Source organism: Diadema antillarum, unplaced genomic scaffold, assembly GCF_040938485.1.
Source record: "Diadema antillarum isolate AM-2024a unplaced genomic scaffold, OU_Dant_1.0 scf00000008, whole genome shotgun sequence".
NCBI classification, from domain to species: domain Eukaryota; kingdom Metazoa; phylum Echinodermata; class Echinoidea; order Diadematoida; family Diadematidae; genus Diadema; species Diadema antillarum.
The window spans coordinates 3300785-3315663 of record NW_027270897.1 but is presented as its reverse complement, the minus strand read 5'-3'; the positions used below and the strand labels follow the sequence as shown (position 1 = coordinate 3315663).

The 14879-nt window shown below is 38.2% G+C and overlaps 1 protein-coding gene across 1 annotated transcript in view; it reads left to right on the top strand.

The window, feature by feature from the left end:
* The window catches only part of LOC139718591 (uncharacterized), a 73396-nt gene that overhangs the window by 8323 nt on the left and 50194 nt on the right, over window positions 1-14879 (top strand). The window contains exons 2-5 of the mRNA XM_071630060.1: window positions 3080-3222; window positions 6395-6469; window positions 6812-6931; window positions 7980-8045. Of these exons, the coding sequence (XP_071486161.1) occupies window positions 3080-3222; window positions 6395-6469; window positions 6812-6931; window positions 7980-8045 (404 nt within the window). The remainder of the gene's footprint in view (window positions 1-3079; window positions 3223-6394; window positions 6470-6811; window positions 6932-7979; window positions 8046-14879) is intronic.

The following is a 14879-nucleotide window of genomic DNA, read 5'->3' as shown; positions in this document are numbered from 1 at the left end:
TTCAAGTATTACATACTATGATGAGGAAGTACCTAGAAAAATGATGAAAAAGCTATAACTGGAATGATTTGGTATCTAAATCATCAAAATAATTATTGAATTGCGGCGTAAGTATGATTATCCATGACACAAAATATTCATGAAATAATTATATGTAACATAGGAGTATACCTACATATAGAATTTAGGAGTGAAATTTGGCCACAAGAGCACAAAAATTGTTTGCCTGAATTTAGCCTGTGTTTATCCATGAAGACTATTGGTGACTTGATAACCCTAATTACCTCAGCTGGCTGAAATGTGGGCAGTTATTATATATGAAGCACTCAACAGCAATTTAGTGACCCCTGTTCTAGGTGGGAAAACGCCTAAACAATGTTACTGTACACACATAAATATTTGGTGGCCCAATTATGTCACCAAAACATATGATCTCTCAAAAAGTGGTGGCCCAACACCTATTTCTGGTAGCCCTGGGCCACAAACCCACTACTAATGTCAAGCCTTGTCGGTGATTGTGCTTCTAAAATGTAAAAGATTTGATGCAGAATCCCCAGAGAGAGAGAGAGGGGGAGATATTTTTGTGAATGTAATCAAAGAAATCAGATTAAATCATGCAGTGTACAAAGTATGCTTCAAAGCTATACTGTATACGCTGAATATTTCGCGAGGTTTTCATTGTCACGAATTTTGCGAGTCGGGTGCTATTCGCGAAATTAAAAACACGCGAAAATATTGACTGATCCCGATGTGGATGTGACATACACGTGTACATTTCTCCGTTCAGTACAGGACTCCACGATCGCGAATTTAACCACTCGCGAAATCGTCTGGAATTCCCGATTCGCGAAAATTTAGACTCGTGAAATATATGGCGTATACAGTATTGCAAGAACTGCTGTACATGTGTAGTGTAATACACTGTACAACAAGTACTAGTACATTAAGGTACATGTATATGTACATGTATGTTGGCACTTGGTGCTTGTTTCCAACAGTCCTTCACTCATTTCCACCACCTCCATTATAATTTTACGCATTGAAGTGAATGCTTTGAGAGATATTTATGTTTCTATGTGTATGCCTAGTCGCTGAACTGTGATTTTCTAGCGTGGTAATTTTAACGGGAGAATGTGAAGGGATAATGATTTCTAGTACCGTACTGGTGGGGATGTTCTGGACTATAGAAGTCGCTCTGCATACCATATTCCAAATATTGTGTTGATACAAATTTGCTTGTTAGGTGTACAAACAAGATTTTGACTGCACTATATTTAAGTACATGTAGTAGAAGGATGGTTTTCATAAAGGTCTGAACTGTCTTTCACTGAGGACCACAGTTGTGTTTCAGATATGATATTGATAATATGTGCGCTGTACATGTAGGTCAAACCTTTTATGACCGATGTTTCCATTGTCTTTTATCAGGGCAAAGTTTCTCCTATCATATATTCTCATTCTTTTCCACTTTTTTGTTGTTGTTGTTGTTATAGTTCCATTGTGTTGAATGGAGTCAACATTCTTCATTTCAAAATATGACCTCTAGCCTTTATAATTATAATATAAGTTTATATCTTTGCCATGTGGATGAGATGGTGTGAGTTAATTTGACCACAATTGACTTTGCGATAGATCTACTGTATCAACATTCTCAAGTTTGTCAAAGATAATAGTTAGTGTAGGTACAGTGGCTTTGATAGTGCAAGGTCATGTTGTGCAGGGCTTGATGTGAGGCCATTCTTCACTAAAGGGACAAGGATGTGATTTATACATTGTAGGTTCATCACTATACATCAGTACCCATCAAATTTTATAGGTATTGAACCACATTTGCATGGTTTGATACTGAATCTGTTTATTGTCATTTGACTGCCGTTGTTTGTGTTTAATAAGGCAGAGTTGAAATTTTTCTATCATTTTGGCCCTTTCTTGTTTATACCTGTATGCTTCAAATGTTTGTTTCTGTTTCAGAATTTCACAGATTTTTCAAAGATCTCTTATTAAATAGCTAAATATTTAAGTGATTTTTAAATTGGCAACGTATTTAACGTGTTCTTCCCGCAATTCTCTGAGAGCCTTCAATGCCCCAAAACAAGATTTTTTTTTCCCCCTTGACAAAGAATGGACAGGTTGGTAACCTGCCTGTGCAAAAGCAGTAAAAGTTGTACATGTTTCCCCTTTCCATGTTCAACTGCAAGGGCCATCGAACAATGCAAAATATTGATCAACGGACATGAGATATGAATAGAGCATGCGCTGATGGGCTTGCAAACTCTTGTTATACACTTACTGACTATAAGGGCATCTGAATGGGGTCAGCAAAAGTTAAAATCTGGTGAGCTTAGCCTGCATTGGCTGTGAATTATGTATGTACTGCAAAACAAGCACATTACTACTGACAGTATATTGGAAAATGGCAAATTATCTAGACAAAAGTGCAGTCCACAGTTTTGATAAAGAAAAAGAACAGGTACAATTGTATTGATAAAAGAAGTCTAATCTTTTAATCAAAAGTCTTTTTTTTTCTGGTCAGCATGAAACAAATGAACATGAATGTGGGCTATGAATGCAGACACTCTTGTCTACATTTTGGGAACCTGGTGTACCAGGTTCCAGTAAGGAATGGGTTAAGAAGATTAAAGGTCCTCTGTCTCTTTCAAAGTGTCAAATTTTTTTTACATGTTGACAATAATTTTGTTTTCCACGCAGTGATAGTGCATTGTGATGTCACAGTGAATAGACCATCTGGTGTGGAGTACAAAATTGTCCGTGATAGTCAGCAACTCCCAAACAGAACGGGAGGGGTTTTTCATTTTTTTGTGATTCTACATTTACAATAATATTATTCTATTCTGTATAATACGAAAAAAAGCATTTCTTTGAATCAAGTAGAAAATAAGAATCAAAATATATTTCTGTAATGTCAACCTCTGTTGACAGGTCCTATGATTTTAGAGTGCAATTAGATTGTGATCATCATAGTTTTCCATTTACAAAATTTGACAAACAGCAATCCATGCTCACAAGATCTTGTAAGTAATGTTTTTGTTTTGCTTTGTTTTCTTTCACCCATGTCCAGCTGGTGCAATAAATCCAGCAGCGATCTACCGGTCAAGATGCAGCGAGGGAACGTCGTACTGGTGTCTCAGTGTTGCACAGGCTGATGAATGCGGCGCTGTGGAATACTGCATCCAGAACGTCTGGAGGGGGCAGTCAGTTCAGGTGAGCACTGGTCAGCCATGAATGATTTGACATTTAATATCGTTCCCCTCACTATTATTAACACGTCTTCTCCTCTTTCCTCCCCACCCCACCCTCATTTGACTACCAGTGTACTGAGACACTGCACTTATTCAAAAACTTAGTCGCGATGAAAGACTGCGACAAAGCAGTCGCAATACAGTCAGGACAATCTGAAATGGAAGTACTGATGATTGATATGCCTGCACGCTTACCAAACACCTTGTTTCAAGGAAAGCATGTCATGATAAAAGTTGATGACATGGTCACCTAATCATTCCCTCATTGCTTTGCACATGTAACATATGAAAATATTACAAAAAATCATATTTTTGTAGTATATTTTGAAAGTTAGTACCTACGAGGCACTATTCCCTTCCTCTACATGTAAAAGTCACCGTTGCCAGGTTGTTACAGCACAACAACAACTACATGTAGGTAAAATAGGATACGATACTTTTAAATGATTTTAAATTTGTATGCAGGTCAATGACAGTCTTGTGGCGGTCGCAGTACTACATGCAAATGAAATCTACGATGTTTACATCTGAGGTTGTGACTGATGTCAGTGCTATGTGAAGACATTTGGAACTTTAAAAGTCCCATATCTTTCACATTTAAAGACCCATTCTTGTGTCACGTCTTCATTTTATTCGATGAATTTCACTCTATCGAAGCCAAATGTAACTTGCAAGGACAATTGTTAGTCCTGTCATACCATAAATTCTATACAGCTATGAACTCTCAAGATTCAAGGGCTCTTGCACTCTTGTCTTTCAGGAAGATCAAAACTAAAACAAACACACACACACACACACACACACACACAGAGGAAGAAGCAGTGTGTTTTACATTGGACTCTGTGTCGAATCATTTTCTAAATCCCTTGCCTGGTTGGCAAATAGATTTTCTTTAAAATTGTTTGTTGGGAGTTGCAGGCTGGATGGAAACCACCCCCTTTCTTATCTGCATGTGGAGTATGCTTTATGATAATGTTTGGGATACTTATCAAAGTTTTGGGGGAGGAGTAAACGGAGGCTTCTTCTGACCTCTGTTGGAGACTAGAGTATCTGCTGTTTTGACATGTTAGGTCAAGATTATCAATTTTATGGTTACTGAAAATGTTAACGTGTAGGAATTCACGTACAACGTATACTGAATTTGTTGTTCTTGCACCAGCTTGACATTAGTGTTTTATTATTATTTCAAATGTATCATTTTGAAGTTGTTGAATGGAAGACTTCAGTGGCTTGTGACAGAAAATGCTAGGTTCCACTCAAGGTTCTCCTGTGTAAAAAACATCAAACGTGGATAATGAAATTTGACGTATTTGGAGGGGAATGATATGCGTTTCTGTGTGTGTTTCTCTGCGTGCATTTTTGGCCCATTGTTCGGCTATGACCTTAGGCCAAAAAAAAAAATTGTTGCATTGGCGTAACATGAGATTTTCAAATAGGGTCGGTCGGGTGGATTTTTTTTTTTTTTTTTTTTTTTTTTTGCTACCTGCATTTTACGTGTAAAACTCGTGCTCAGCTCAGTAAACAGTTACAACTGCTGCACCGAATGTGCTGTGTTCATCTATTCTACAAATCATTTATGAGGCCGATATTACTGGAATTATACCCCTTCACAGAATTTAAAGATGTTGAAATCCCTATCCTGAATGTTTTCACTTCATATTTTACTATTTTGACTTAGATAAGATAGATGCAAATTGACCCATATGTACGATCTTTTCATCGCACACGGCGATCTCTATTACATTCCCACATATACAGATTCGTGTAAGTTCTCCACACAAGAAACCTATGGCAAAACTGTGCACAATACATCGCAGTCTGAATGCTACGCATACACTGAATAAATCTTGTTAGAGTACGTGTCCGTGTTGGAAACAGATGACGTACTGATCAAGGAAGGCTTATGCGAGGCGCTAGATCTCTCCCTCGTACATCTGATATCCCCAGAGCCGTTTCCACTTCCGAGTTTGTGCGATCGCGATCGCAATCAACAAGATATTTGATATCGATAGCAAAAAAAATATAATAAAAAAACATGGGGTCGGCGGAATTTTTAGGGTCGGGCGGGTTACGCCAATGCAACAATTTTTTTTTTTTGGCCTTAGACTGAGTTCCAAATTTATGTGTTCCATGCGCACACAGATATACATGTGAATTGTTATTCCAAACTATGGATAAAGTATATAATACATGTTGGATCTCCAGTATGTCTTACACTATTCATGTCACACCTCCACAGACTCAATTATTCCAATCCTTGCCAGTATTCCATTCAAAGAGGTAATCTAGTGGTAGTTTCAAGGCAGTAGTACTTACAAGACCTTACGAAGCAACATCACATTCTATATCTCTGTGTACACTGTGTATCTTTGTAATCATGAAGTATCACAATGTTATAGTACTGTCAGCAATTCCTCTCACTTGAAGTAGTAGTAGTATAATAAACCTTGTTACCTCTGCGAAGGGAGGAGGTTATGTTTTCGTTACCGTTGGTTTGTGTGTGTGTTTGTTAGTTAGTTTGTCTGTGTGCAAAATAACTCAAAAAGTAGTCAACTAATTGGGATGAAACTTGCAGGAAAGGTTGAGAATGACGCAAGTACCAAATGATTAACTTTTGGTAGTGATCCGAGAATTTTGGGGGAATTTATGAAGGATTTTTAATATTTTGGCAGGTAGGGTCAATGAACTTGGGAATTCAGGCTGCGCGTATTTGAGGTTTGTATGCGCGCATTAAGTGCGTGCTCTAGTTTCTGCTAGGGCGAGGCGTGCCGTGCAGCTGAGGGTTTATGACGTAACAATTAAAGGCTTCTATATTGGGAAATCGGGTGACTTTCAGCACACTATAAACACTTTCTGCATGCTATAAGTACATAGGCCTATGGGTGGAAATCACTGATATCTCTATGGAAGAACAAGATCAGTGGTGGAAATGAGCTGCATGCTTGGCGGAGGTCTGCGCTCTCAGAGTGCTTTTCTAGTTAAGGATGTTATCAAGAGATGGAATGGATGCCATGAGAAAAATGAATGTGTTTTGTAATTAAGCAAAAATTTAGTGAAAGGACAACTTCTGTTATAGTGTCCGTGTGCATCAGCTATTAAATTTTTATCTACATGTATTCATCTATTTGATGCAGGAATCTCCAGCTTGCTCCGATTGTGACGCCTTTGTCAACGGAGTCCGCAATGTCTTGGAGCAGACATCAGTGCAGGTAAAAAGGCAGCCAGTGTTTTATCTTGTAATGCAAAGAAGCTCTTGGCACAAAAGGGACATGTTCCTCAACCCCTGTAGCATGTTATGGTTTCTTGCAATGTAAACCTTTTCCCACTGAAAGAGAAATTCCAAGCTGATATCATGTTGCTTTGTACAAAAACAAGAGAAAGAAAGTAGATTGACTCAGTACAAATTTGAGCAAACTTCAGACACACTTAAAAAAAAGTTGTGAACTCTAAAAGTTTAGAGAGTGAGACAAAATGGCAAGTAAACCTTTGGCAATTTTTGAAATTTATTCATTTTTGTATGCGTATATGCTGTTGTTTTCATCCCCATGTAGGATGAGATTCTCCAAGGGGCCAAGATGGCATGCACTGTCATGGGCTCCCTGGCCAGCACCTGTGAAAATGCAGTGGACACACTGGGACCAGAGGTGCTCAAGACCCTGGTGACCGAACTGGTGAGGGTCACACAATTCTGCTTCTGGAAACTGCTATCTAAGTTATAATGCAAGAAATTGGGGGGTTCATCGGGAGAGGTTAAGATTGAATCAAACAGATATTGCAGATTGCAGACATCTTTTCTCAGGCCCTTGCAAAGTATATGTGAAGATGGCAGGTAAAAAACAACAACAACCTTTAACTCTCTGGTTTGAATGAGAAGAGATGACCAATTCTAGTGAATAAACCGTACTATCAGTTCTTCTAATGCTGAAGATGCAACCTGGTTGCGATGGAAATGAAAGTGACCAATTCCCCACATCTCTGAAACATCATGACTTTGAAAGCATGGTGAGTTTTTTTTTTTGTGTGTGTGTGTGTGTGTGTTTTTTTTTAATCATAACTGCTTTGTGATGTTGGGCTCCATTGAGACCATTGTATGTTTTAATATATATTCATTGCCTTGCATCTGCAGTTGAAGGTTTCCATGCTCTGAACTGCATGGTGGTTTGATACTAAGAGGGGAAAAAAGTGTTCTTAATTGCATGTTAGTGAAATATAGGTGGTACAATAAACTTCTAATGACTTCATGAGGATACTTGGTTTTTTTTTTATAGTCTCAAAAGAACTGTTTCGAAGTAAATAGATAAATAAGTAGAGACCATATTTTGTTGTCAGATAGTATCGCTAGGTAGTAAGCATCACTAAATCATCCATAAATTTGGTCATCTTTCAGTTTCCATCCAGCTGCACCTTGTACAGTATACCAAGAATGACAAAGCAGTAATATGGCTTTAATGGTTCTGCGAAGAATTCAACCTAAAGTGATCCTGTCATCTTGAGGTTTTTGTTTTTGTTTTTGTTTTTCTCTTTTTTTTTTTTTGCAATTGGCAGAAGAACCTAGCAATGATGGATGAGAAATATCCGCAAATATCAGTTTCTATATCTCCTTTGGAGGCTAAACATTTTGTGTACCAGTCATATAATTTGATAAGATTGGTCAGTCACAATGTTAGTAAGCCTGGCTTCATTCTAATCATATGTTCACCTCTTTCTTGCCTGTTTCAGACTGCTGATAAAGTCTGTGCACTGCTGAAGTTCTGCCCGGGGTCATCCCTCCAGAGCCCAAATGACGTAAGACCAAAAGACTCCTGGTTCTCTTTTTGACTTCAGCATTCTTTTTGCTTTTTAGCTCACATGAGCCAATGGCTCGAGTGAGCTATCATTGCAAGAGCTCTTCGCCCATGTCTGTTGTGCGTTGTGTGTAAACTTTTTACATTTTCGTCTTCTTCTTGAAAACCCCATCACCTATTTTCACCAAACTTGGTAGGTAGCATGCCTAGGGGGATAGTTTCTTACCTCCTGCAGGGGTGCTCAAACCCACCAAAATTAAGGAATCTTTCAAAATCTTCTTCTCTAGAACCAGAAGTGATAGAGCTTAGTTAATACTGTGGATTAGACAGGGGGAGGGGTCTAAATGGGGGCTGTAGATTTTCATCTTCTTCTTGAAAACCCGAGGATAAATTTTCATCAAACTTTTCAGGTAGCACCCCTAAGGGGATAAGATCTCAGGGATCTTTAAAAATTGTCTCCAGAAACACAGAAGTAATAGAGTTAAGATAATACCACATACAGTGTAAGTAAGGACATTGATGACTGTTGTTTCAAGTTTGTTCATGGTGGAATCAAGGGTGCCCCCGGGGGGTTCCAAATGGAGACTTAATTTGTGCATGTTCATCTTCTTCTTGAAAACCCCTGTATGGATTTTTCACCAAACTTGGTCCAAACACCCTAAATTTAAAGGAATATCTAAAAATGTTCTTCTCTAGAACAAGAAGTGATAAAACTATGGTAATACTATGAGTTTGTACATTGATGACTGTAGTTTGTTCATTGCAGATCCTCGGGTGCCCCACCCCTTGCTTACCGTGCATTGTTTGTTGTGCATTAACTTTTTCACATTTTCCTGTCCCCTTGAAAACTGGTGTTTGGATTTTGACCAAACGAGGTAATAATCATCAGCAGCTTGTACAAATAGTGGTGGTGCCCAAGTAGATGGGCCCCTAGAACGGGGGCCTGTATACCCCAAATTAGGAGGATGTTGCCTAGAGGACATGCAGAAATCCCTGAATCTTTGAAGATTTTTGCAATTGCCTCCTAAAGGTGGAGTGCCATGAAGTCTAAATGCAATGCTCAGGCGAGTGCCAGACCCGCTCGTCCCCTTTGACACATTTTAAATACGAAAGTGAAACTACGGAGACTCGAGATTTGACATGTGAAAGCAGCTTACTGGGGCGGGAGGAGGGAACTTCTTATTACACAGCAGTCTATTTATCATAAAGCCTTTTGGTGATGGTATGTAATCTTTAGATCCATACAATGCAGTATTAGAGTGACTCAGTGGACTGTGAGAAAAGCCACCCATGGGATTGATAGCATTTTCCATGTATGTTGTTCCTCTTTTCTTTTCTTTCTTTTTTTTGGTCAAATATTTATGGGACAGTGTGGTGGAGACAATGGAAGGGTCGTATTCAAATGCATCTACCCCTGAAGGATAAAAGAGGGTTTTCTTATTTGTCAGATTGTCTGTCTGTTTTTCAGTCTGTTTGTATTTGTATGCCCAAGATAGTGTTAGCACAATTTAAAGAAAAGCCCTTTTGTTGGATTTTCTTGATAGTTTTGCCCCCAGTGTATGACATGATGATGTACTGATCGGCTTTTTGATGAAATCCCCAGATGGTTGAATATTGGGGGGGGGGGGTTCCTTTTTGTTGCTCAAGAGGCATATTCCTTTTTGTTGCTCAAGAGTCATAGCATGTTTGTGTGTAATCGTTGTGTTTTTCAAGCAGTGGGGACTTGATCCCAGTGAATCCATCAAGAATCGTGCCTGTCTGAATCAAGCTTGTTTGCATGATTCCGTGTGTGTGTGCGTTGATGCTGCAGCTGTTAAGACAGCATCAGCCAGTGCCAGGAGAAGAAAGTCAGTGTATCATGCTGTATGGTGTAAACTTGAATGATGATGGTGACATGGTTTTGTTAACTCAGGGTATTCTCGTACAATGTCAGTAATCTCCAAGAGTAGAGCTTTTAGTGCTGTGCTTTGCGCTTTATCCTCCTTTCGAAAATGTCTTGATGCCTCTGATTGTAAGGAAATATAGACCACTATAGCAAAAATGAAAATTGTGTGCCTCGAGTGGCTAATTAGTCTCTTTTGTTTGCTGACTGGCTTCCAGACAGCATCGACTTTGTATTGCTTTTGACTGTCATTAAGATATCACTGCACGATTAGTACAACTCTGACCCAGTGAGCCAATTTTATCATGTACTCAGATCTGCAAATTAGTCTTGATGAATCCTCACCCCTATTGGGGGTGACCCTGTTTTGTATTTTTAATCACCAGTGTAGGATGCGATTAGACGTGCTACGTGTATTCTGCCCCTCTCTGTCACGATATGTGAACCTCATTTGCATCTAGGCATTTGAATAGTTTGCGAGATTTTGCTGGCCCCAAATCCTTTTCCTTGCAAGTGGCAAGAGACGGCTCCTGCCACGGGTGCTACCAACCCCGATCCGCGCCCTGTTTCGATCATGGGAAGCACTGTGCTTGTCACATGATTTGGTCTGGTGTTGGTTGTGAATCATGAGGACAGTTTCAACACCACGGAGAGTGTTAATACCCTTGTGAAAAGATAAACAAAGACCAGAGATCCAAACAATTCTATTCAATCTGTGCTTCTATAAAAAAAAAAGAATGAATAAATAAAAAATAAAAAATCCCACAACACCTCCCACTTCTTCCTCAATTCTAGTTTTTATGAGTCGTAATTCATTAGTGTTCTTGACACCAGTAGCAGCGTGGTACTGTGGTTTATAGTAATAAAAAAAAAAGATTAAATGAGTCCGGAGCTGCTGTAGGGATTGGTACCATCTTGTACGTGTCAATTAATGCCTGCCCTAATGACAGACTTTGTTAGGTCAACAAATATGTGTCTGAATGGACCTGCAACACGAGCAGACGAAGAACTGGGCAAGCAGACTCCCCATCTAGCATTTCTTTTGCAGCATTTCTTTTGCAATGACTCCTGCTTTTGCATTCATTTTATCATATGACTTTTTCTTTTTCTCTCTCTCTCTCTCTCATGTTTCTTGCACCGTGTGATGACCTTTTTGTAAGGTTCTTTCGATGTACAGGGTTGTACATGTATACATGTATACTGGTATACTGTATATCAGATTATGATGATAAGTGATTACTTCCTCATCTAGAATCTGTAGGTGTGGTGTTCAGTTGAGAATTATCAGGCTGGTTAAAAGAATGCGTATTTCTAGTTTAAGTCAAAATCATTTTAGATAATTGATAAATTACACATCTATTGATCTGCTTTTTTTAAACATTATTTTCAGTTGTTAAAAATAAAAGAAAACAACCCAAAACATATCAATATTCAAAATCAAAAGTCATAAATAATGTGACACAAAGAAATAGATGATTTGGGTGATGTTTTTTACATGCCTATTTACAGTGTAATGCCATTGTCTTGTTTTCTTGACAGTAGCATTGTCATTGCATGAGCTGGAGGGATTATGAAACAGAGAATAAGATGTATTGGGATAAAATGAATGTCAGCAGAGTTTTTTAGTGAGATATATTATTATTATTATTATCATTATTATTATTATTATTATTATTATTATTATTAATTACAAGAATACTTAGCAAATGATAATTACCAAACCTGCTGTGGATTTTGATAGGCCATTTGGGCTAGTTTCTGTTTCCAAAGTAGAATATCATTTACAGTGCTTGCCTGGATTTAGGTGGACATTTACAGCATATGGAGTTGCATCCTGCTTTTATTTCCTGTCCAAGTTCCGACGAACTTTAAAACATTTTCAGGATGTTGGGTACGTGTTATAGGCAGTCTTGCCTTGGGGCCTATGGGAAGTAGAAAAATAATTAAATAAAAACAAGTAATGTATGGGAATGATGAAGAAGAGTATTCCAGTAGAATCTACAATTGCTCACATTAATTCCATCAAACTTGGACAGTGATTTACGGGACATTAAATGATATGCATACTGTAAAAAGAAGAATGTTTGCATGCATTTTAATTTCGCGAATTTTGTGATAGCCAACATTTGCAATATTTGAATGCACGCAAAAGTTCTTGCCTACACAATATGCATTGGACGTCAGTGGCAATTTGTGAAAATTTCATGCCGTGAGAAAGGTTATGGGCTCCAATTTGCAAAATTTTCATGCCGGGAATGTATCATGTTTTACAGAAGTGTCTTTTTTTTTTTTTGGTCAAATATCTTCCTTGTTATTATAACCCACACAATTTCAGTCTGATCAAGCAGCCTGACACTGGTTCATCTGCATCTCTACCATACAATAGTAAGCTGACTTTGGCACTGAACAGAAATTACTCTGTACATGTTCCAAAATAAACACTTTGTAAAACAAGTCTTCCTCCACCAAGATATCCTTACAAAAACACACTGAAAAACAAAACAACAAAACAACAATGAAAGGCTCAGTATTATTCTTTGTTATAAATAGTATCATAAAATGTCCTCATTTACTGTTGAGTTGAAATATAAACATTTTTAGTTCCTCATACTGCCACAGAGCTGCCTGGTTTCCCTGATTCTGTTGGAATCTGAGCCCTGACAAATGAAAACCCTCTCCATTTCTGGTCAAACAGGAATACAATTGATCAAATCCTCCCTGATTTAAATAAGAATGAGGTTTTGCCTGTTGAGTAACATATAATTACGACATTATATAGATGATGACTGGCGGGGGAGGGAACATACCGAATGTTCCACCCGAAGGGTTTGAAATGCTATTGAGGGAGGTTATAAGTCCCAAGACGAAGTCGAGGGACTTATAGCCTCCCAAAATAGCATTTCAAACTCTGAGGGTGGAACGTTTGGTACATGTTCCCAACAACAAAAGTCATCATCTGTTATATTATATAGGTTAGTCAAATACCATACCAATACAAAAACCGTGGAAGCCATGTTCGCAACGTCAACCACCAGCACAGCGCACTCGATCGCTCGCGCAGAGCCAAATTCACTTTGCGCGGTCCTTCAAATCACACTTTTGTACGCAGTACAATAATCGGTCATCTCCTTTTTCACATTGTGTGGAATAGGCAAATTTATCCTATCGATTGTGTGAAAAATATGATCGTTCAATTATTTGGTATCATTTGTCATTTGTTATGTGAAAATGTTTTCCCATGGGAGAACATTACAAAAATGTTCTGCCCATGGGTGAACATAACCAATGTGCCTCCATCACGTGACTGTATTTAGCCAATCACTAACCAGTATTTGACTAACCCATCTCTGGAATCTCTGTTGTTTTGGTGTATTCGAGTGTCTGGCCGCACTGCTGTCACTTCACTCATAACAATGGCAGGTGATATATACATTGTAAAAGGTTCATTTTTGTTTTTTGAGGGGTAGATTCAGTCTTGATAGACTCTCACAGATCTCGTTTTTAAGGGATAGTACAGTATTGGTGGAGATGAGAATTGGACTTTTAACTCTTTGCGAGATACCAAGAAAACACTTATGAAATAGTTCAGAGCATACCATCTTAAGAGGAATTCAAAGTTTATTTGATGAAAATCGTATTTTGAATGACTGAAACATCCAAAAACAATGTAAAACAAAGCGTATCTGTATCTATATCTGTATCTCTCCGTAAGGCTTTCCGGAATCTCCCTTGTTTTGATGTGTGAATATTTGTCAGAACTGCTGTCACTTTAGTGACGGGTGATATAATTTGAGGTTCATTCTTATCTTCTTTTTTTTTTTTATAAGGGGTGGATTCAGTCTTGATGGACTCTTAAAGACCTCTTGAAATTGAGATACATACATGTATGACATATAATATCCTTAACAGCTTTCTGAAATCTTCCTATTTTTGATGTGTGACTATTTGCCAGCACTGCTGTCACTTCACTCACTTCACTCACAACATTGGTAGGTTATGTTTAAGTTTTTTTGTGCGTGTTTGTTTTTGTTTCATTTTGGGGGGTAGATTCAGTCTTCATAGACTCTTAAAGACCTTTTAAAGATTGAGACACATATAATGTGCATTGTATATACATGTATCTGTATCTCTTCTGAAACCTCACACTGTATTGTCCTCTAAGCTCAAGGTCTGTGCAAAGTCTTGAAGTTTGTACTCAGTAGTGACAATAAATTATGTACTTACAAGGTCCTTGTGTGACTCTGAACAAACTTGAGTCAACATACAGTTGTACATGTAGCTCCTCTGTTTATAGTTTGTGTAGGTTGTGTGTACATACATGTACATCTTCAGTTGGAAGTCTTTGAAAACCAGTGGTGTTGATCCGTATGTGCATGTGTGTGTGTGTGTGAGTGTGTGTGTGTGTGTGTGTGTGTGTGTGTGTGTGTCCCTCTTTCTTTTGCATTAGAGGGAGGGGCAATGCATATTTTGAGGCTCACGTGAGTACATGTTTCTAGTGTGTGTATAGCTCTGTGGTCAACAGTTCCCTTGAAATGACTGACAAATTATGTCTTGCAAGGTGAAAGAATTATAGATGTAATAGATGACATTAGGAATGCTAGATGTGCCATATTTGTACTGTACATATGTAGATATTGTTCACGTCAGGGGAAGTCCAAGCTTGAGGCCTGTGGTGTGAAATGAATGTTTGGGCGGCAAAAGATTGGGAGCTTGTTCAACTTTTGATTTTGCCTCTCGAAATAATTAAGAAAAATCATTGATAGTGTAATCACCTTTCTTGTACATGTACATTTGAGACCATTTTCCTCTGCGTGACCATGAGTTGCCATACATTGTATATGTATGTTTTGTTTCGTTTGCATGTACCTCTTTTTTATTTCATGTGGTTTTATACCTATTTATGTTTGTATTAGTTATATCATATCTATTTTTGTGTGTGTGTGTGTGTGTTTT